Source organism: Magallana gigas, chromosome 8 (assembly GCF_963853765.1).
Source record: "Magallana gigas chromosome 8, xbMagGiga1.1, whole genome shotgun sequence".
Taxonomy (NCBI): Eukaryota; Metazoa; Mollusca; class Bivalvia; order Ostreida; family Ostreidae; genus Magallana; species Magallana gigas.
In genome coordinates this window covers 30,649,791-30,673,930 of record NC_088860.1, presented here as the reverse complement: position 1 = coordinate 30,673,930, position 24,140 = coordinate 30,649,791, and the positions used below count along the sequence as shown (strand labels likewise).

The window sequence follows — 24,140 nt, the reverse complement described above, 5'->3', positions numbered from 1 at the left end:
CAAAAGCATTAAATGTTCAATAAATATCTAGCATATATTTGGATGTTATATGGTATTGGGATTTTCCCCAAGAAGAGAGCCTGATCCATTTTTAGCAAACTTGAGAGCCAATAACTTAGGGTTGCTTTTGTCTTCTGACGTTGAGATAATAGACAAAATTACCTTAATTTAGCTTAGGTGAAGCAAAATATTTTTTTTCAGTCTCAGAGGACAAGAAAATGTGAAAAGATACCTTATCCCCCTACACAAGTGATAACAAGTTGACAAAAGGCAATTCCTTTAAACCATTTTTGCATTTACTTTCAAAAGACACATGTTACAGACGATTTAATATCTTTATTCATGCACTGCAATTCATTACATCTGTGACAATCAGACAGGATCGAAAACAAGTGCCAAATAGCTCAATTGGTACAGCACCTGACTAGAGATTCAGGCGGCCTTGGTTTGAATCCTGGTTTGGTCTGTCATCCAGATACATTTGATCCTGGTCATGGCACCAATTGTATCAGAATGGGAGAAATAATGATGGATCAGACTGGTATTTGAACCTTTGCACCCTGAATCTCTAGTCATGTATTCTAACAACTGCGCTATCTGGCGCTGGTATTCAAAAACGTCTGACTGTCACACATCTATACATGCATAAACATGCAAACCATTTTCAATGAACATCCATTCATTGACAATATATTATGATTGCAATTATAACATTTATAATATTAAAACAAAACATGAAAAGACCATCAATGGTATATCTGTTTTACATTGTGCAGCATAAAATGAAAATTATATGAATCAAATGAGATTTGCTAATTTTACAAATTTATAAAAAATCCTACTTGTAAAGTTTTATCTAGTAATCGTTGTCCAATCAACAGACATTTAATCATTCATCTATACCTGACAGAACACAGTAATCAAATGAGGATGGCTGATATTTCATTATAGAACACTTGTTTAACTCCATCTAGTTATCATAACACAATCAACAGACATTCATCTATACCTGAATGAACACAATAAACCTGAACTTTGGACTAGTCTAATATTTTTCTGCCATGATGAGTACAACCAGAGCCGACCACCCAGTAAAGGGATGGCTGCCTTTCCCTTCACCAGTTTTATCATTGTACTGTTCATAAATATAACCTGTTCTATAATATTCCTTAATTATATTATTTACTATATTTGCACGTAAATCCTTGTATATGCCTTGAGCTAGATGCTGATATGGGCCGGCTGTGTTGGAGTAGTGATGTAGGGCACCAAGGGTAAGATAGTTCATGTTGATCCAGATGGCCCCTCTCCAGTATGGAGGGTCATGCTCAGTGTTCCGTTTCTGATACTGTGGCGCATTTCTTGCCAAAGACCGAAGTCCATAGTTGGTCCATAGTAAATCTGTATTGGTGAGATCATTTAAGATTTTATACAGTTTTAGAGAGTTGGGTTCTACAATCTTCAGCATGAATGGAAACAAAGAAACATATCCAAAAGACTCCACAAACTGCATCTTGGGTTCTGTTTTCACATCTCTTATCTTGTCTTGGTCATATGGTTGTCCTGGTTGTATATTTTTGGGAGGCATGGGTTTCTTTAAAATGATTCTGTTAGAATGAAGTCCATAATCACAATAGCATTCCTTCTTTGGAGACCAATGCAACTTGTCTAATAAAGTATTGTCTGTCAGAACTTGATGCGTGGCCTCATACTCTTTTGAATCCTGTTCAAGTGTCTTAGCAATGTCTGCTAGAATCCCTGATGCCAGCGCCATCCAACATCTCAAATCCAGATGTCTCTCTTTTGAGTTTGGATGAGAAGCCCGAGGATAATCGTCAAGACCTGAAGTCAGAGTCTTAGGATTTAACTCTTTAATTGTTTTCTCATCCCTCCCTCTCCAGTAGTAGGTCAGGGGCTCATTTCCCACTTGTGTTGTGTTGAACCAACTGAACCATTTCTGCAGTCTTGGGAACACTGCTGTTAAGAACTGCTTGTCTTTTGGATCAAGGCTTGTTATCATGTCTTTAATCAAACGCTGAAGGGGCAAGAACAAAGTAGGGGGATTAGCATTCTCATTTCTTTGTACGACAAATTCATCAGGAACTCGGGCCCTGGCCTCTGCTCCCAGAATTTGTTCTCGAGGGATCCAGCCCTCGGCATTGAGCAAGTCTAACCAGTGTGCAATAATGTCCTTTGATATTTCAGGATCCCACTGGCTGATCAGAAGATTGTGAAAACCTTCATCCCAAAGAAATCCTCTTGGAAAGAAGGATCTGGAAGGGACTGCTGAGTATAAAGGGGCAGGCCAATAATAAATTGGTTCTTTGTTGTACTTTGACTTCACAAGTGAAGAGCCATAGAAATATCCTATGCTGCCAATCATGTTACTCAGGGCAGCTTTTGCAAAATCAATTTCCGCTGCATTATAACCTTTTTTATCAATATCAAATACTTCAGAAAATTTATTATCGAAATCTTTAGCAAATTTTGCTAGTTTGTGGGAGTATAAATCGCCCTGGAGAGATTCATGTCGAGCACTATGGCTACCTGATTCAAACACAACTTCCATTTCTAATGGTAGCTGTGCTGTGACTTGATGAACCATGAAATTTGGATCTGGACTATCTCTCGGAACAAGACGTCCTGCTAAAGCAAAGAATGGAATTGTCCTTTCTTTATTAAAGCTGTCAGTCTGCAGAGAATTCTGTAACAGGTCTTTGAGCCTGTCAAGTCTAGAAGCATATGAAATTAGATGGTGGTATTTTGTTCCTTTACCATCCTTAGCTTTGGGAAATGACAACTTGAAGTTGCCCAGTTCTAGTGATTGTCCATTTATAGAGTCCATTCTATTTTTCATAATGTTTGGTGTTAAAGAGCCTTGACCATCTAATGCCATGTAAAACATGAGAGACAGTATAACAGGCCTGTTGACATCCTGAAAAATAAAAATTATGAAAATTTAGCAAATCAATTCCAGTAGCAACTTAGACAATGTTAAACCAAAACTTATTGTACTTTGACATTTATTAACAAATGAGAGCTTTATAAACACATGGCTAATAAACATCTAAAATATTTTTACTCATTCAGATGATTCTTTGTTCAATGTTTTTGTATTCTTGCGATTTGGTGCTCAACAGAAAAGTTTGCTAGATATTAAAAATCTGTGAGGTATGCAATTTATGTGCATACATATTCATCCAACTCATGTTTAAAATGAATCTAAAGAACCTGGCTGATGCGTTATTTATTTTTTCTAACAAATTACACATAATGTTTCATACTTTGGGTATTGCTGTAATTCGAGCTGTCCAATCACCGCCATGCTCCCCTCCTTGTCTCTTTACATACGATGTTGTAATATTGAAATTTTGCTCTACAATATCTTGGATGCCAAAGTTAACTCCATCATGTTTGAGCCAACCATATTGATTTAATCTATCGTCTTGACTACACCAGTGTCGGATTGGGGGAGGCATAGTTCTAGCTTGTTCTAACCACATTAATCCAACTACTGGAGAAGTTGGAGACCGTGTTTTCAAGCCAAAATACAGATTTGATCGATAGGTTCCCCAGAATTTTTCTGGCGTCACTTTTGCAGATGACGCGTTTTCAGCTATCATTTTAGGAACATTAAGTGGAGTAATCACCAACTCCTGAAGATGAATTTGATAGCGTATGTAGACAGTTGCACCTAAAATTACTGCCAATACAAACAGTATAATCCATGCCATTTTTCTCTGCTGTGACTGGTCGAGTGGCTTTTTGTGCCGGGGTTTTGGTTTGATCGCCGGCTCATTTGACTTAGCCTCTACGTCGGGATCGTTTTCCGATTTATTTCTTTTTCTTTGGACTGCCTTTGTTTCACGATGATTGTGGTGGTGATCATTTTTATGTTTTCGTGCCATTTTCCAAGATTTAGGAGCTGACACTTCTTAAAAGAACATCAGTTCTACATTTGTTTTCCCTCTCCCATCTAACGTGTACAAAATAATCAATGTTTATTTGGCGCTTCAGTAGACTGTTTAATTTCGAAACACTAAAACGTTTAATAGATCTAGTATATAGGAGAATTCTAACACAAGACTTTTCTCGGATTTAATAAGAGCATTCCGAATTTTCATTTTCTTGTTGATAGCATAATACTTACGGTATATCACCAAAGCCATGATTGGCATGAGGATGTTTAAAGCACAGTATTCTTAAACATGCCAATATATATGTAATGTAGAGTTTGTGGCTGGTTTTGCATCAACCTAAAATCTCGGCTTTTTCAGTGAAAATGACCGTAACAAAAATTAATATGCTTCTGACGACTAACGAAATGTTCTCATAGAATAGCCCTTTGTTTCTGGTGTTAACATGTAGGAACATTCACACTAACAACAGCTGAACAAGGGTGGTCGGACCACGGGAACCTGAATTTTTATCAATCAGTCGCTTAAATATATCGAAAAATTCTACCCTACTATATACAGATATATATAAATAAATACACAAGATATAGTATAGTGGTATAATTTGACTTATTAGGCGACTGATACGTCTCGGGGGGGGGGGGGGGTATTCTATTTTAATATGTAACTAAGAAGTAAAATACAGACCGTCAACAACACAAATATTGAGTTTTTACACTCAATATTCAAAAAAAAGGGGGGGGGGTGTCAAACTAAATCTATACGCGATATATGTATATGGTAAAAAGTTATGAATCATAGTTTTAAAATAGTCATTCCTTTACCTTGTCCGATATCAACTCGTCAGATTTTTATGTAGTGTCTTTTCCGATATATTTCATTAATTTTATCCAAAAAAATATTCATGTTGAATATTTTATTTGATAAAATGAAATATATCGGAAGGGACAGTATAGACTTAAAATTGTCTGATAACAAATGTGAAGATCCTGTTATTTAACAGTGTAAATACAACAAAGAGAGTGGCCATTTGATCCTGAATCAGAAATTAATTTGAAAAAAAGTATTCTTCGTTACATCGTCGCCGGATCCGTCTTCCGTTTTCGATTTGCGAGTTAACGTGACGTCACAATCATAGTCACATGGTATAACGTCACAATCAAAACGACGCAATCACTATCACTACAGCATACAACAGAGGAGTTGGCAGGTCAGTAATGAAAAATCGCATGGTTGTCGGTAGTTTTGACAATTAAATATTGTATGTATGCACATGAACATTATATCTCAGATGTGGTTATGGAAGACATCTCTCGTTTCAGATCACAGTAAAATGGAATCACAGTCAGATTCTAGAAATGGTCCAGTTTTCAATATGGTAAGTAAAATTAATTATGTATGCGTTATCGATAAATCATAAAGTTGCAACAGAATTTTAGCAATCTCTTTTGTCTTTTTTAAATATAGAAAAACTTTCCAATCACAGAGGGCCAGGAGTATCAACGTTCAGATGACAAGAGAGCAACTGGAATTGGAAATGGGGAAATGCAACGTCGAATTAAGAATATTCCTGTATTAGAGGAAAGAAGACTCCTTGCGCTAGAAAGGCACATCAAGCGGAAACGAAGGAGACGGCCGAACGTTAAAACGATGAAGAGTTTGGAGAAAACAGAGCATCTTGACAAAACCATGGGGGCTCCAAATGGAAGAATGTCAGACGACCCTGGGGCGTTTGATTTAAAGGATAAGGTGGTACAGGCATTAGAAGGGAACGGGAAAGAAGATTGGAGTCAGAATGAAATTGAGGGTACTGGGACGGCAGTTTCAGAGAAAGATGAGGAGAAGCCAAATGGTCAGATTGAGAATTCTGTGGTTCAATCACCAAAGATAAATGTCGAAGAAGACGAGACACAGGGTGTGCAGTTTGATAAGTTGGTTGAATACTTACTTGACGGAGTAAAATCAGAAATAATAAAGAAAGTTGAAGAAGGATTAAAGAGTCAGCGAGAAGTATACCAGTCGATGGTTGAAGAGGAACGTCATATCAAAAAGGATGAAGGGGCTGGTATGGAGATGAAGCAAGAAAACGAAGAAAATTTCACTCCCGTGAAAGAAGTAAATACTTCGCCGTCTGAAGATGCTAGGCACGTAGACGATGAAGGCTTGAAGAAAGAGAGAGAAAACCTTCGAGATGAAGGGCATAAAGATTTGGAAAGAGCGAAGGACAGTGAAAACTAAATTGATGATCTCGGGTAAAATATCTTCCTTTCCTTTTTACTACATGCATACATTGTTTTTGTAATTCATTAGTAATTGTATTTCATAGTTCTATTTTCTTTTTTAAAAATTAAATAGACTATACGTACTTGACGTAAGATGTATTAAATGATAAGTATAAATCTCAATTAATCAATTTAATACAAATGTATATTATTTTATATGTACAGACAAAACTTATAGCTATCATATCTAATAACTAATAAATTTCTTCACAGAGATGAAAAAGCCGAACAAAGTTTCAACAAATCAAGGACTAGATCAAAGGAGCCGAAACCCAAAGATCCTGAATTGGAAGCCGTAGAAACCAATCAGCTGTTAAAAGAAGAAAGAGGAATGAAGAAGACCGGTTTCAGTGTAAGTAACATGGTAATTACATTTCATTATTACTTTACAACTTACCAAGAAATTAGAGATATTGTAATACGGCCCTGGAGAAATGCATAAAACACTCATAAAACTGTATCCAAATTTGTTTATTTTGAGAGAAGAGAAGGCAGCGATGTCAAATTTTTCTCTCTAAATTCCTCGTTATAAATGGCATTAGTTGCCCTGAAGTTAATTAAATTTTATAATGATCCCTTTCACTGAAATACAAACTGTAACTTATTATTAATAGAATTGATTTTGGTAAAAAAAAGTTTCTCTTTTCTATTGTTTTTAGATTGTCCTCGATGACGATGATGAAGATGATGACGATGAAAGCTTCATGCCGAGAAAATTGTTCTTCTTCAGCTTTTCCGAATTCAAGGTAATTCTTTACTTCTAGATATTGTACTTGTAAATTTTATTTCATGGCAAATGTATACAATAACAAGATTCATGAATTTTGATTGATTTTACAACACTTTTGTTGTTCACACTGATAAATTGCCTTTAACAACTGTATCTTCCAGTCTTTTATAAACTTCAATGCATGTCTGCGTACATGCACGTGCCTTGAACACGTATATATGAATACTATATAAATATTTTTGATTTTGCTTTGTTTAGAAAGAAGAGGCCTCTGCATGATGGAAGAATACGTATTCTCAGCAAAAACAACATTCCACTTTTCGATCAGGGTTAATTTGTTAAATAATGATACGAGTTCAAGAAATAAAATATAAATTTTCTTCATAGATGTTTGCTATTTTTATTTAAAAGCTATAAACACCTCTTTAGACTGCAATATTAAAATCAAAGTACTGAAGAACTGACGGGAGTTGATTTTGTCGATGTTTATTTATTTTAAAATCAATGATATGTTATTTTTGCATAAAAGGTACATGTAGTTTCTAATTTTAATTACGCACATTTTTATCATATGCATTTTTGGACTTTTTCGACAAGAATGTCAAGAAACCCCTATATGAATCATGTTAAATAATATTTAAAGATAAAATTAATTCAATCAAACTATGTATCAGTAATAGAAATATTTCTCGAAAATTGTATGGATCCAAGCAATATTGAACTCTAGTCTCGTTCAACCAAACGTTCAGCTGACACCGTAAATCTCCGACAAGGATTTACGGAGACAGCCGAGCGTCGAGTTGAACGAGACTATATTGAACTCTGGCGTAGGAATACATACGACTACAAAAATTATTTGAGTTGTTTGTACCATTCAAAATCTGACTATTTTCAATGTATTTATAAATAAGTTTCCTTGAAAAACAATGCTTTAGCATTCATTACATCGAGTTTATCAATTATTTTCAGGAACTAAGTTTTGTCAGCAGCTATGATTTGTGCTGAGGTCCAAACTGTTTCACTTTCGGTTTGTCTGAGTAACTGCATAGGAGAGTTGATTAAAATCAACTCCCAACAATAACATGCTTTCTTAGGTGGTTCATATGGCTATAACGATCAACGAGCATTACACATACTTAGTATATAAAAATAAAAATAACCCGCTCGCTATCTCCATACCCACACGAAGCACCATCAAATAATTGTTTTATTGTTTATATCTCATTTCGAATCCCCTCAGTTCATTCACTGTCTTAAAGCAATACAAGCTGTAACTGACGGTATATCATCGGTCTCGAGGTAACGCTCATACTCTTTATAATTCAAAACAACATTTCTCGACATAGGAGCTTATTCTGCAACATTCACGAAAACTCGTACTTAATTTCTTGAGCATTCGATGACATAAAAATAACAAATTGACGGACGAGCATGTTTTGTGTGCAAAATTGCGCACACATGTAGTCAAGTATACAGAACAACTTTCCTTTTAATCACATAGAACTGTGCATCTTCAGACTTTAACGGAAGATTTGAACATCTTTTTAAAAAAAGATGAAATCAATGGTGTCTATTTGTCGAGAAAATTGTCGAACCTTACAGCTTTCGTGGATATGAGTAGGAGGTATTCAATATTCCTAAAGCACCGACCGATTTTCTGCATATGCATAATCTTGAAAATTTACAAGGGATTGTATTAGTGTATTAGTAACTTAGAGTGTACTATTTTTCATTAACTCCATTTTTTTAACTCTGAAAATCCAATCAAAGGTAGTCACACCCCCCCCCCCCCTTTCACAACACAAACACATCAACGCAAGATCCGCTACTTGGCAAAAGTTCTGATTATATTTAAATGCTCCAAGACTTGCGCATTTATTTATTACTCACTTAATTCTTTTCGTCCCTTCTGGAGCATAGGGCTATTAAACAGTCGCCCTCCATCTCACTCTGTTTTGGACTGTTATTTTTGCCCAATTCCAGGACTTTCCAATATTTTCAAGTTCTTTCAACCTTGTTCCTTTCTAACTGTGCAGTGGCATCCCTTGTTTTCTCTGGCCATGTCGGTTCCAGTCTAATGCATCTCTGGAGTTGCTGTTTTGCGACTTTCTCCATGTGTGGCCAGTCCATGCTCTTTTCTGGATCTGGAGAGATGCTGGTTTCTGGCTGGTACGCTCCATGCCAGTAGTTGTTCGTTAGATATGTTTAGTGGCTAGGTCACTTTACATATGTGTCGTAGCTATTTGTTCTTAGGATATTTTGTTGTAGTCCTGTTGTTAATCTCCAGGTTTTACATCCGTATGAAAGCACATATATTTGACATTGGTGTTAACTATACCAATCTTTGCGAAGGTTTGTTGAACTTTGCTTATTCTGGCATAAATATACTCGTCTGAGCCACATGTCTTGCTAAAAATGGATCCTAGGTAAGTGAATTGCTTTACCTCTTCCAGTTATTCCCCCTCGATTGTGATTGATTCGTCTTTTCTATAAAAAAATCAGTTAACGGTTATTTTATTTGGAAATTTTGCTTCGAAATTTATTCATTTCACTAAAAAAAATTCTGCAACATTTATTAAAAATTTGTCAAAATATCCCGGAATCGAGAACCTGGGACAGACTATAGTCTTCACTTTCACAATCTTTGTTTTTTTGCTGTTAATATTGAGCCATATTTTCTTTCCAATTTCACTTAGTTTGTTGGTCTTTTCTCTAATGTCTTTTATCTGGTGAGATAATAGGACAAAGTCGTCAGCAAAGTCTAGGTCTTCTAATTCCACTGTATTTCCCTTGGCTTGTCAAATGCTTTCTTTGTAACCCAGTCTATCACTTATAAGAAAAGGGTGGGCGAGAGTAAGCAGCCTTGTTTTACTCCGGTATTTACTTGAAAGGAATCAGTGAGGGATGGTACAGTTATCACGTGCACTGAGAATTCTTAATATAGGGTCTTGATAACATGCATTCACTGTCTTTGATGGTATTCCATTGTGCCGCAATAGTTGCCACATTCCATCTTTGTTGACACTGTCGAATGTCTTTTCAAAATCAATAAAATTGATGTTCAGTGATGACTTCCATTCGACGGATTGTTTCACAATTATTCTTAGAGTTGCTATTTAAACAGTACAGTTACTGTTGGATCTAAAGCCTGCCTGTTCGTTACGTAAAACTTTATCTACTGCGTCTTTAATTCTGTTTAATATGACTCTACAGAGGATCTTGCTAGCTACTGGCAGCATGGTTATGCCCTCCAATTTTCACAGCAGCTTAGGTCTTGGGGTGAGCTTAATTCTCCCTTTTTAGGCACTTTTACAAGTAGCCCATTGTTCCATTCTGTTGGTATTCTCTCAGCTTTCCAGATAGTATTAGTCAGCTCGCGGGCTGGCTAATTAAGTTGGGATGAAACTTCAGTTGCGCCTGCGCGTAAATTGGAATTCTGGGAAGGAATCAGAGAGTCTGTGTTGGAAAAATTCGTAGAAGTTATAAAACAGATCAGTTCCTGGGTCAATCTGCGCATTGTCCTATTGGAAGACTGTCCATGAGTATAGTTCGCAGCCGTGGTCCCGAATCTGCATATTTTCTTACCAAGATTTTTGCCTGACGTCATGAAATTCAGAGAGCAATTTTTGCAGAGTTACATGTACAACTTTAAATAAATTATAATAAAGTAGGTGTGCTATCATGCTCAGTACACTGAATGTACACCGCTACACGCTTGTCTCCTCACCTACAGCCTTAAGAAATAAAGGTGCAAATTAAATGTATATTGTTATTGTTCTGGAGACTGTATATCTTAATTGTATTCAATTAGATTGTATATTTACGTTTCACCTAAAATGAATAATACGATACTTGACTGAAAAAGAAGCTTACCTTCTTTCATAGTTTATACAAGTATTCAATTATCTCTTCTCCTCCATATTTTAACTCCTCAGGTGGTATACCATCAACTCCAGTCGCTTTACCGTTCTTCGATGATTTTAGGCTTTGTTAATTTCATGTTTCTTTAACCGTTATTTTGAGGGTGATAAGGTTACCGGTATCTCTGGTTCTGGCCTATCCAATACACTGTTCATTCCACCTTTCCATTTATTCGTTTAGCTTGGTGAGGACCTTACCATCTTTGTTTAGACTTGCATGTTTTACCTCTGGCTATAAGGTTTTGCTAATGTTGTAAAGATTTTTTATATCTACCATGTTGGCAGCTCTTTCTGCTTCTGTTGCAAGTTGGTTGACATACTCTCTTTTGCAATTCATGCCTAATGTTTTGATTTCTTTATCTAGCTTTAGGAGCTTGGTATGTGTATCATTCTTTTGTGTCCTTGTTTTAGCGTTGTTAACTTTTTCTCTCATTTTACGCCTTTCTTTGACCTTCTGCCATGTGGAATCAGACATCCATTCTTTCTTCTGACTGTTTTTTCCCCTAGGACTTCTTCACGTGTATTTTTTATGATATCACTTCCAGCAGTCCAATCACTCTCAATATCTATTTCTCGATCCTCACAGAATAATAAGGATGGTGTTATATGCATTTTCATCGTAGGAAACCACAGTGGTGGATCCAGAAAGGGGTACGGGAGTTGCAACCCCCCTTTGAAAATGCTAAAAAAAAGGAAATGAAAAAGGAAAAATAAAGAGAAAGAAAGAGAGAGGCAGGGAGAAGAATTAACATAGACAAAAGATACAGTATGGGAGAATGTTTAGGCGATATTTGTACTAATGATTAAAAAAAATTGAAATGCCAATTTTCAGAAATTTTCATGAATGGTTGCATGCAATTTGATCCACGAAATTTAATGTTCATTTGAGAATAATGTCCGCGGCATCTCTTTGATCTCGGCAACAACTGTAGTAGAATGGTGCGCATTTTCTAATAACAATTGTATTGGTAGGATCACTGGCCATGAATTTTATTTTAACGTACGGTATGTAACTATAGAGCTTGCCGTGCATTCATTGCGAGGGATGTCAGTATTCAAAAAGTTGGCTTTTTTTTTGCAAGAACTTTATTGTTTTGGTAGAAAAAAAAAGTATTTCAATGTTTACATAGTATCCAATCTTTCTATTTTTAAGAACTATAGATCTATTTCTCAAAAGAGTACTAAAAGTATCCTGCATAATAAGATAATCTTTAATAAAGCCGAGAGTTGAGACAACCTCTGCGACGTTTTTTGAAAACAAGACTTTTGATAAAACCCCGTAATTAACGGCAATTTTTCTTTATAGATTTTTTTCATCAAACTAATGCTAATATATAAAACATAAATTATAGGGATAACCATTAATTGATTTCACGGTTTCATTTTATTCTGTAAAATCTGCCTACATGTACTTCCATCGTCGCAAAGTACGCCCAATATGTACAATTCTCGCAACCTACGTGGACTTCCCCTTAACCCCCCCCCCCCCCCCCGTCCTTTGAATTTTTTTTGGATCCGCGCCTGAACCATACGCATATATAGATCCTCAACGTTAAAAACAAAGTGCGCCAAAACAAATGCGACAAGTTATTTATGACGTCATATTATTTATGTTCAACGACTGGGAAAAAATCTGCATGTGACGGGATTATGTTTGGGTATTTCAAAAGTACAAGGTATGTTAATGTATAGCGTATGAATATCTCCAGTATCCAGCGTCAGACGTCGTTAGGGGTAACGTAATCACGTTAGGTATATATACCGTCACGTTTTAGTTACCGCGTTAGTTACTGAATTTGATCGGTTGCAAGCAGACGTGTTTTTACACAGAGCGCAAAAATCAAAGAAATCACTATGAAAAGAGAGCGATCATCCGAAAGAAAGAGCAAGAGCTCGTCAAAGAGGGTAATGGCTCTCAGAATTAACGTTTAATTTTCACAATAGCATGAATTTAGCCATTTATAATGTGAATTCTTTCTCTGCGCGATGCGGGATGCCATTTTGCTAAAATGTCGCCATGATGGATGTCAATATATATATATCGTTTACTAAATCAGTTTTCTCTCTTCTCGTGACTTCAAATTGATATTAAATGATGCAATTACCCTACATATGTATAAAAATAATAATTAAACAAATATATATATATATATATATATATATATATATATATATATATATATATATATATATATATATATATATATATATATATATATATATATACACACACACAATGTATCTAATATCGAAGTCAACATAATTTGGGGGGGGGGGGGGCAATATTGCAGACAAGCGAATGGTTCAGCTTTTAATATATCTTTAAAGAACATTCTTATGAATTTATTATTTATGTCAAATTTTTAAACAAAGTTGGTTTATGAAATATACAGATTGGATTGATAAAAAGCAGCAAACAATCAAAAATTTTATAAATTCATATTGAAAAAAAAATTATAAATTTCAGCACAGCATAGATGTTTCCTCGCATAGTCATTCCGATGACAGACAGTGGTATGATGTGTTGCTGGAACTCCACATCAAATCTAGTGTAAGTACTAGAGTAGTCCTGCATTCAAGAAAACATGCAACCCCCCCCCCCCCATGCTGTATGTCAAAATGTGGTAATACATGTACCCAATGAAATATGTATGCATTAATATGATTATGGATAAGTAGTACACAAGTGATTCAATATTATAATAATTTGGAATTTCCTAGGGACATGAATAAAATTGTTTTCATTGTGAGGCAGTGTCACTCCTTCTTTCTTCCAGTCCAAAACTCTCTCTCTCTCTCTCTCTCTCTCTCTCTCTCTCTCTCTCTCTCTCTCTCTCTCTCTGTACATGTTCTCCTTCCTGTGAACTAAGTCCTTGATTCTCCCTCTTCCTCCTCTTGATCTTTTTATGCACTGTTTTATTCTCTATCTGTGTACTGTTTCATTCTCTTTTATTTTGTGTATTGTTTCTTTCCCTTTGTGTACACATAGTTTCATTCTCTCTCTCTCTCTCTCTCTCTCTCTCTCTCTCTCTCTCTCTCTCTCTCTCTCTCTCTCTCTCTCTCTCTCTACTGTTTTACTCTCTCACTTTGCACTTTGTGTCCCTACAGCAACAGCCATCTTTTGTCTCCTTCCGTCATGCATGGAAAGAGCACATGAATGACTATGTAAGATTTTCTGAGATTGGTGATCATTTCTCATGATTGTAGACTCAATATCAGAAATCATGATCAATTTTCCCAGATCTCTTCTATAACTGTGCAACGTGTACTGGGCCTACTGGCTGACTTTTCACAATCCATCACTATTGCATTTTTTGGGTGGACATTTGACTTTATTAATAAAAAAAAACTAACAAACCATTTATGTTTATATAAGATAATGTTAACAAAAAACTAGGAATAAATTACAATTACAAAGACTGTATATTCTCATTTTGTTTGATTTGGTTTACAGTACCAATTGACAAGTGCAATTAACAAGTCAGAAGACAGAAGGGAGTTGCCTACAGTCCCGCAACCCACCCACACAGTATGTATAACAATTGATATACTGACAATTCTATAGCTCTACAATATATATAACAATCTGAAGTAACATACATTGGTATTTCAAGATATAAGGGACTAATCTGAATATATAGATAATTTCTCAATTTTCTGCATTGTTTCAATGAGGTCCTTTTCTCTATACTTTAATAAACAGATTGAGTGGCTAGCTCGCACTAGTTTCAGACATCGCCCTGTGCGTCTCAATGTGCCACATGTACAACAAAGGAAGCACACTGTGCCACAACAAAGGAAGCACAAGGTTGCTAGGAGACGGTGTGTGCAGCATTCGCAGCTTGACTCCTCCTTCATTGTCTACTGAAGGAGCAACTCTTGTGTAAGTACAGACATACCGAAGCTTTAATGCTTTTCTATTTGTGTATCAACCCGCAACCTGGATCAATTAAATTAAAGGTCAATCAGAAAGTTATTAAAATTATTAAAAATGTCAATAAGAATTTGATTATGTGTTGCACTGATATTATTCAAGGTAATTTTTTAAAGAGTTATTATCTTGCTCTCTTTTTAGCATAGAAGTTGTACCTTGTATGCAGACATTGGTGCAAGTGGAGAGTGGTGGTTTGATCATGTGAACCACTCTTCTTAAGTGAAAAAGACTGTCAAAAACACTTGTCTTGTGAGAAAATTCACAGTGCTCTCTTCATGTGGAACAGACTTCTGAGTGCCATTACTGACTGCAATGAGACAAATAATAGTGACTTTTTGAATAGTGTGATTGACACATTAACCACCACAAAAGCAGACTGGTCTACAGAATCTTTTTATTTTTATATATGTATATTGTATATACTTATGTAAATATATTTAAATCTGTCATGTTGACAGCTATGTTGTGTACAACTGTAATATGTATATTATATATACAGTACATTGTAAATAGATAGATATATTTATGTCATATTGACAGTTTATATTATACATAGTGTTAAAAAGTCTAGGCCAGCCTTCAGTAGAAATATAAAGTTAACATGCAGAGAGTTAAATTATGAATAAATCTGTAGAGATACATGTATAGCTGTAGCTACATGTAGGTCGTGCTAGGTCTTCTAACTTTATGAAGTTTACAGGGCTATTACATTGATATGATAACTAATACAGGTAATTTGTACAACAGCATTTTATACAACATAAAGTTTTTAAACCTTTTCACAGCTTTTAGATTAAGATAAGGTGTGTGTGTGGGGGGGGGGGGGGTGATTAGGTGAGTGGGGGGTTTAAAGTGGGAGGGGGGGGGGGCGGATTGGACTCTGTTGGGTTAGTTTTATACTGATAATCTGGTAGTGTGTTTTGTACCTGTACAGGTATATGCTATATTGTGTTATACTATAGTGTATATTTGATTGCCTTAAGCTTATGCATGGGACATCTACTGGAAATTAAAGAGCTTTTTTTGGGCCTATGTATTTCAAATTCACTGATTATTTGATATTTTATATCAAATACTTAATTGAAATAGTATATTCTATATCAAATACTGAAAATCATATTTCCAATAGTATGTGTTTGTTATAATATTATACTTTTCTAAAGGTTGCATTTATCAAAGGAAAGGGAGGGTTAGGAATAATGTAAAATGTCATATAGCTTAGAATTTTTGTTTTGAATTCTGGTATTTAATATTGGCATATGAATTTTACTCTATTGGCTGGCCAAAGGCTTATTTTGTTTTTAAAGCTGCTTGCATTGTTTAATTTTTTACTTTGAGCATGAATGATTTGCATGCATTAAAAAAAAAAAGATTGGATTTCCTTTTGGTTTTTTAGCTCACCTGAACCGAAGGTTCAAGTGAGCTTTTCTGATCACCCGTTGTCCGTCGTCCGTCCGTCCGTCCGTCCGTCTGTCTGTCCATCCGTCTGTAAACTTTTCACATTTTCAACTTCTTCTCAAAAACCACTGGGCCAAATTTAACCAAATTTGGTACAAAGCATCCTTATGGAAAGGGAATTATAAATTGTTAAAATAAAGGGCACAGCCCTTTTCAAAAGGGAGATAATTGCAAAACAGTAAGTATAGGGTGCATGTCTTTAAAAATCTTCTTCTCAAGAACCACTGCACCAGAAATGCCAATATTTTCACAAAAGCTTGTATATATAGTGAAGATTCTAAATTGTAAAAATCGTGACCCTCGGACTAAAACTGGGGCCCCAGGCGGGGTTCAAAGTTTAACATAGAAATACAATGGAAAATGTTTAAAAAATCTTCTTCTCAAGAACCACTGCACCAGAAATGCCAATATTTACACAAAAGCTTGTATATATAGTGAAGATTCTAAATTGTAAAAATCGTGACCATCGAACCAAATCTGGGGCCCCAGGCGGGGTTCAAAGTTTAACATAGAAATACAATGGAAAATGTTTAAAAAATCTTCTTCTCAAGAACCACTGCACCAGAAATGCCAATATTTACACAAAAGCTTGTATATATAGTGAAGATTTTAAATTGTAAAAATCGTGACCCTCGGACCAAAACTGGGGCCCCAGGCGGGGTTCAAAGTTTAACATAGAAATACATAGGAAAATGTTTAAAAAATCTTCTTCTCAAGAACCACTGCACCAGAAATGCCAATATTTACACAAAAGCTTGTATACATAGTGAAGATTCTAAATTGTAAAATTCGTGACCCTCGGACCAAAACTGGGGCCCCAGGCGGGGTTCAAAGTTTAACATAGAAATACATAGGAAAATGTTTAAAAAATCTTCTTCTCAAGAACCACTGCACCAGAAATGCCAATATTTACACAAAATCTTGTATATATAGTGAAGATTTTAAATTGTAAAAATTGTGACCCTCGGACCAAAACTGGGGCCCCAGGCGGGGTTCAAAGTTTAACATAGAAATACATAGGAAAAGGTCTAAAAAGTCTTCTTCTCAAGAACCACTGCACCAGAAATGCCAATATTTACACAAAAGCTTGTATGTATAATAAAGATTCTAAATTGTAGAAATCGTGACCCTCGAACCAAAACTGCAGCCCCAGGCGGGGTTCAAAGTTTTACATAGAACTACATATGAAAAATGTTTAAAAAATGTTCTTCTCAAGAACCACTTCACCAAAAATGCCAATACATACACAAAAGGTTGTATATATAGTGAAGATTGTAAAACTCGTGACCCCCGAACAAAAAGTGGGGCCCCAGTAGGGGTTTAGATTTTAACATATATAGGAAAATGTTTTTAAATCATCGTCTCAAGAACTATAGTGCAACTGTTTGGGATATTACTATGCATACATGTACATCCTTAAATAATGTAGATTCAAAAAAATTGTAACTCCCGGACAATTGATGGGCACCAAGAGGGGTTCAAAATTTAAACATTTTAAAAAACATTAAACAGGAAAAGTTAAAAAAATTTCTTCTCAAGAACTACAATGTTTTAGTTTGTGGAATATCTATGCATGCATCCTTCGCTTATGTAGATTCCTAATTGGTAAAATCGTGACCCCGGGACCAATACTGGGGCCCCAAGATGGGGTCAAAGTTTATTATAGAAATATAAAGGTAACATGTTAAAAAATCTTCTTCTCGAGAACTACAATGCTTCAATTTGTGAGATTACTATCATGCATACAACCTTGGATAATGAAGGTTCTACAGTTTTAAAATAGTGACCCCTGGACAAATACTAGGGACCCAAGATGGGTTTAAAGTTAAATGTAGAAGTACCGGTATATATGGAAAATGTTTAAAAATCTTCTTTTCGAGAACTACAATGCATCAATTTGTCAGATAACTACATAAGCACCCTCAAATAGTGTAGATTCGAAATTATAAAAGCCGTGACCTCAATCTAATACTGGGGCCCCAAGAGGTGTTCAAAGTTTAGCATAGAAATATAGAGGGAAAATGTTGAAAAATCTTTTTCTAGGGAACTATAATGCTTCAGCTTGTGAGATAACTATGCAAGCATCCTTAAATAATGTAGATTCCAAATAATTAAAACTTTAGCACTGGACTAATACTGTGGCCCCAAGAGGGGTTCAAAGTTTAACATAGAAAGATATATTGAAAATGTTTATAAAAAGTTTTTCTCGAGAACTATAATGCTACAGTTTGTGAGATTACTATGCAAGGATCCTCATATTGTGTAAACTCTAATGTAGTGGAACCAAGAGTTATCTTTCTTGATGTTCTGTACAGTCTGAGAGTTATTCCTCTTGAAGTGGAACTCTTCTACGTTCAGTTTTTCAGGTTGTGTACGTGCGGTTTTCATTCCTATGCTACTATTTATGTTGTTCAAGCCAACCATAAACCTCGGACCACAACTGGGTCCCAAGAAAGGGGTTCAATGTTTATAAAATAGAAAAAGCATATGCTACGAAATGTAATGTTACAAGGAACTGCTGTTCAGGTGAGCGATGTGGCCCATGGGCCTCTTGTTTTCATCTTGTAATGAATCGAATGGTACTTGGTAGAATCTCTGAATTCATACACTGGAAATTGAAATTCTTTGTTGTTATATATCACAAAATGTAGCCTTCATCTTTTTGTAGACTTTCTTCAATTACAACTGTCCATCAACTATTGATCATCTCTAATACCTTTAGAATATGGTGTTACTAAAAGTGAAAATTTTGTATAGTAATTGCTAAATATATAAAATTTACAAGTTATATCCAAGAGTTGGCTCATTTCTATGTAATACCCCCCCCCCCCCCCCCCGACTTTTCAGATTGCGGTGACCAATAGTGGTAAAATGTCTGAAACATCCTAAATCTAGCCTCCTGTCACATTATACAGTTGCTGAATGTCTGAAGCTCCTTGTCTGAAAAAGTTTAGATGGATAACCAAGACGTTTTTCTTTATCTCCCTCAGCCCCTTGCCCCATCCCCAATATCGAGGTGTCAAATACCACCTTAAAATATTTCTACACATTGAGCAGGTTTTAAGGTTTTTAAAGACGCCCCTGCCTTTGACAACCTTAAAACCTTCTCAATAATGGAGATAATAGCATATCCTGGACTTCTGGCATTCTGGTTTGGTTAAGCTACTTAACTTGGCAGAACTTTAGAAAGAACTTCAGGAGTAAACATTGAGTAAAAATCCGGAAATGGATTCCCGAGGACAACTCGGCACTGCTGGAAGCATTTCTATGGCAATTCCTGCGATGGGACTGGTGCCAACCTAGTAACCTGCTGCATCTTTTGATCCATTAGTGATGTGAAGAGCTGGATCTGCTGCATGGGAAACACCCTGTCCTCCATTATTCTTAACCCTGGCTTGTATCCGATCACCTGGAGAGGACACTCCGGCCTCCCTACTAGTGTGGAATCACCAAGATGAGCAAGTTACCGTTTATAAGTGGCGATTCGGTTAACGTAAAGCATGGCGCAAAGGATTGCTCTTTACGGAGACCATCTCATTTGACTGTAATTACCCACCTCAAGCTGGGCAGCCCCCAGATAGTAAGGTATTGTCCAATCACAGTCTGCCATTTTCATTGAGTGAATGAGGATTAGGAACGTTCTGAATAGTAGACTGTAACATTTGCTCCAAGCAGTAAAAATCTCAGAGAAAGAGAGCTGCCTTTATACCGAGATGCTGAAAGAGCTTATTGATATGTAGCTGCAGGTCTGTAGCCCCCGGTCGAAAAAAAATCCGTATGGACGACCCAGCGATTTTTTTCAGACCGGGATCTACAGACCTGCAGCTAAATGATATGCAGGATATAGACGAATCCTGTAAGACAGCAGGCCTCGGGATCATGAAGCCTTTTTAGACTTAAGTCAAAATATCAATAATTCATTAAATTAAATTATATCATAGAATTATGCTTAAAATTTGTAAATATCACCGTAATATTGAGATATATTTTAATAGCATTCTATTTTTTTCGAAATTTTCAATCAAATCACAATAAGACTTCATGTAAGTACAAATTTTGACTTAAGCTTAAAGCTGAACACCGCTCGTAAATAGGCACCGTCACACAGATACCTGGTATATAAACCCTTCGATTTCGTTACACCCGATTGCACACCTGAACCTCGTGGCCGACATGTAGTATTCCTTTCGTGGTCTTTAGATTTTATACATTTTTTCTTATCTTATGTTCATTTTCTGTTCGTAAATAATGCATTGACCAATTTATTTGATGTTAGTATTCTCCTGGCTTCAAAAAGGTGCGTAAAATTTGATAATTTCATCGCGACCGAGTAACACGGCGAGGCAAAATGTACGTCCACACAGGTGAGACCTCTACAGCGAAGTACTTTGAACTGTTTAGAGGTCTGTCCCTTATATAAGGGTTGTAGAGACAGCAGTGATTAAAGAGAAATATGGCGGACAGTGCCTATTTACGAGCGGTGTTCAGCTTTAAGACTGCTTCATGATCCTGAAGCAAGTCATAAACAACGAATCCCTGCGACAAAATGGAGATTTTGCTGCCCTTCAGGACTGGCAGACTCTGTTTGTCTGTTTGACTTCATATACACTGTGATTGAACTAACTATACAATTTTTGAAGAAAAATGTAGCCTATATACTACCCAACTAATACTGATAAAGGTTATTCTAAAATATTAAGATTTACTTGAATATAAAGATTATTATATATTTTCAGCATTTAAAATTAAAATGTATTCATCGGAGGTCCTACCTGAAATAGTGGCAAGAACATGTTGCTATGTTTTGTTTGCTGCCTAAATAAGGAAGACGTCATATTGGTATAGCTCTGATGTTGCAAAGTATTTGTTTTCAGATGTTACGACAATATGAATGAGGACATACAAAAGGAGTAACCTAATGAACTAGATTATGAAAATATCACAATGCTAAACTTCTACCAAGAAGACCCCCCCCCAAGGGTGGGTTTTTACGGGTTTTTTGCCCGTTCGAACGAATAAACTTTTTTCTTTAATATTTATTAAGACATTGACTGAACTGGTGCTTCGTGTGGGTATGAAGATAGCGGCGAGCGTAGCTGATGCGAGTTATTTGCTTTTTATATACATGTATGTAATGCTCGTTGATCGTTATATCCATGTATTTACATCTACCAAATATTATTTTCTCTATTTCTTACGGAGACTTTAATTCATAGCTCTATAGAAACAGCCACACTGAAATCTACACGCCCCTATTATCGATTGGTCAAAACCTACAGCGACCTAAGAAAAATCACATCACGGACTGCACAAAATAATCATGATGATGTCAGACTCAAAGTCTCACAGGAGACGATTTGGCTGGTTCTTTTAACTAACGTACTAATATACATTAACAGTAATTTAGTGAATTTATCAACTTTTCACAATCAATTTATAAATCAGTTAAAAGGAAGATGTTAATATAAACAATAAAATGCTTTCTTTGATGATTCATGCGGGTTATGCAGGAAAAATTTAATTTACATGTAAAAATTTTATGTATTTTTTCTGCAATGTCGCTTCCTTCATATCCCGAATGAATAAACAAGGAAAGCATTTTATTGTTTTAATGAATCACCAAAGAAAGCATGGTATTTTTAGCCGGGATCTGCTGTGAGCAGAGTCATGGCACTAGGCATACAAATCGCTAATGTTACTATAAATAGCACAACTTCAAAAGTAAACAAAAAACCAAACAGCGTCAAAGTAAAAGCTTGCACTATACCAAATAGGTACACAAAGAGCCACGTTTTGTCAAAAGTGCTGGCATTTTGTTTTTGTTTCCGAGAGTATTGTCTATCTTTTTAAGTTTTCTTATTAATAACGTGCTTTAAAAACAAGACTATGCATTTTGGACACATACATGTATAATGCGCATGAATTGTTATGAACTACTTTGCTGCGGGTTAAAGAAATGGGGATTGAATATATAACGCTTGTTGCAAAATTCAAGGCAGCAACTGTTGAACTTTTTTCTACTAGACAGACATACTTTTGTTTACAGTCGCTTACAAAATTTGGTCGCTCTCTGACGCTTTGTCGACATTAAAAGCATAAGAGAAAGAGAGAGATATTTTCAACTTTACTACAAAATATGCATAAAGACACACCAAAGGAGCCCGTATTTCATTACTTCAGTACTTTTATTTTAATATTGCAGTCTGAAGAGGTGTTCATAGCTTTTAAATAAAAGTAGCCAACATCTATGAAGAATAATTTTAAATTTTATTTCTTAAACTCGTATCATTATTCAACAAATTAACCCTGAAAAGTGGAATGTTGTTTTTGCTGAAAATTCGTATTCTTCCATCATGCGGAGGCCTCTTCTTTCTAAATAAAGCGAAATTAAAAATATCTTATATAGTATTCATATATACGTGTTCAAGGTACGTGCATGTACGCTGACATTGAAGTTTATAAAAGACTGGAAGATACAGCTGTTAAAGGCAATTTATCAGTGTGAACAATAAAAGTGTTATAAAATCAATCAACATTCATAAATCTTGTAATTGTATATTTGCCGTGAAATAAATTTTACAAGTACACTATCTAGAAGTAAAGAATTACCTTGAATTCGGAAAAGCTGAAGAAAAACAATTTTCTCGGCATGAAGCCATCATCGTCATCATCTTCATCATCGTCATCGAGGACAATCTAAAAAAATAGAAAAGAGAAACTGATTTTTTACCAAAATCAATTTTTAATAATAAGTTACAGTTTTGTATTTCAGTGAAAGGGGTCATTAAATCTTTTATTAATTTCAGGACAACTAATGCCATTTATAACGAGGAATTTATAGAGAGAAAAATTTGACATCGCCGCCTTCTCTTCTCTCAAAATAAACAAATTTGGATAAATATATAGCTCATTACAGTTTTATGAGTGTTTTATACATTTCTCCAGCGCCGTATTATAATATCTCTAATTTCTTGGTAAGTTGTAAAATAATAATGAAATGTAATAACCATGTTACTTACATTGAAACCGGTCTTTTCCATTCCTCCTTCTTCTTTTAACAGCTGATTAGTTTCTACGGCTTCCAATTCAGGACCAGTACCTGATATGATGAAACTTTGTTCGGCTTTTTCATATCTGTGAAGAAATTTAATAGTTATGAAATATGATAGTTATAAGTGTTTTCTGTACATATAATATACATTTTGTATTAAATTGCTTAATTGAGATTTATACTTAACATTTAATACATCTCACGTCGAGTACGTATTTAATTTTTATTTAAAAAAGAAAATAGAACAATGAAATACAATTACTAGTGAATTACAAATACAATGTATGCATGTAGTAAAAAAAAGAAAGGACGATATTTTACCCGAAATCAAAAATTTTGTTTTCACTGTCATTCGCTCTTTCCAAATCTTTATGCCCTTCATCTCGAAAGTTTTCTCTCTCTTTCTTCAAGCCTTCATCGTCCACGTGCGTAGCATCTTCAGACGGTGAAGTATTTACTTCTTTTACGGGAGTGAAATTTTCTTCCTTTTCTTGCTTCACCTCCATACCAGCCCCTTCATCCTTTTTGATATGACGTTCCTCTTCAACCATCGACTGGTTCACTTCTCGTTGACTCTTTAATCCTTCTTCAACTTTCTTTACAATTTCTGATTTTACTCCGTCAAGTAAGTATTCAACCAACTTATCAAATTGTACACCCTGTGACTCGTCTTCTTCGACATTTATCTTTGGTGATTGAACCACAGAATTCTCAATCTGACCATTTGGCTTCTCCTCATCTTTCTCTGCAACTGCCATCCCAGTACCCTCAGTCTCATTCTGACTCCAATCTTCTTTCCCGTTCCCTTCTAATGCTTGTACCACCTCGTCCTTTAAATCAAACGCCCC

At 35.6% G+C, this 24,140-nt stretch overlaps 3 protein-coding genes and 1 long non-coding RNA gene across 7 annotated transcripts; 2 read left to right on the top strand and 2 right to left on the bottom strand.

Annotated features, from left to right (window-relative positions):
* Nucleotides 1-274: 274 nt before the first annotated feature.
* Nucleotides 275-4,005, bottom strand: LOC105331294 (mannosyl-oligosaccharide glucosidase). Its single transcript, XM_011433419.4, has 2 exons — nt 3,285-4,005; nt 275-2,935 (listed from the first exon to the last, which is right to left on the bottom strand). The coding sequence occupies exons 1-2, from the start codon at nt 3,906-3,908 to the stop codon at nt 1,046-1,048; spliced, it is 2,514 nt and encodes an 837-aa protein (XP_011431721.3). The 5' UTR covers nt 3,909-4,005; the 3' UTR covers nt 275-1,045.
* Nucleotides 4,006-5,139: 1,134 nt separating this feature from the next.
* Nucleotides 5,140-7,218, top strand: LOC109619121 (uncharacterized). Its single transcript, XM_066069470.1, has 5 exons — nt 5,140-5,295; nt 5,385-6,169; nt 6,413-6,551; nt 6,859-6,945; nt 7,188-7,218. Exons 1-2 carry the CDS (start codon nt 5,185-5,187, stop codon nt 6,153-6,155), a joined length of 882 nt encoding a protein of 293 aa, XP_065925542.1. The 5' UTR covers nt 5,140-5,184; the 3' UTR covers nt 6,156-6,169; nt 6,413-6,551; nt 6,859-6,945; nt 7,188-7,218.
* Nucleotides 7,219-12,469: 5,251 nt separating this feature from the next.
* LOC117690293 (uncharacterized) lies at nt 12,470-15,556 on the top strand. Of its 4 annotated transcripts, XM_066069286.1 has the most exons (6): nt 12,589-12,754; nt 13,317-13,400; nt 13,958-14,014; nt 14,304-14,378; nt 14,553-14,732; nt 14,925-15,556. In XM_066069286.1, the coding sequence occupies exons 1-5, from the start codon at nt 12,704-12,706 to the stop codon at nt 14,715-14,717; spliced, it is 432 nt and encodes a 143-aa protein (XP_065925358.1). In that variant the 5' UTR covers nt 12,589-12,703; the 3' UTR covers nt 14,718-14,732; nt 14,925-15,556. The 4 variants fall into 4 exon arrangements, 2 of the variants coding, with proteins under 2 accessions (XP_065925358.1, XP_065925359.1); XR_010708583.1 differs by lacking the exons at nt 12,589-12,754; nt 13,958-14,014 and adding an exon at nt 12,470-12,525 and having other exon boundaries at nt 14,925-15,553; XM_066069287.1 differs by lacking the exon at nt 13,958-14,014 and having other exon boundaries at nt 12,599-12,754; nt 14,925-15,554.
* A 7,022-nt stretch (nt 15,557-22,578) lies between these two features.
* Nucleotides 22,579-23,335, bottom strand: LOC117690294 (uncharacterized). The gene is made up of 3 exons (XR_010708544.1): nt 23,261-23,335; nt 22,851-22,937; nt 22,579-22,613 (listed from the first exon to the last, which is right to left on the bottom strand). It is a non-coding gene; the product is annotated as an uncharacterized lncRNA (long non-coding RNA).
* Between the last annotated feature and the right edge of the window lie 805 nt (nt 23,336-24,140).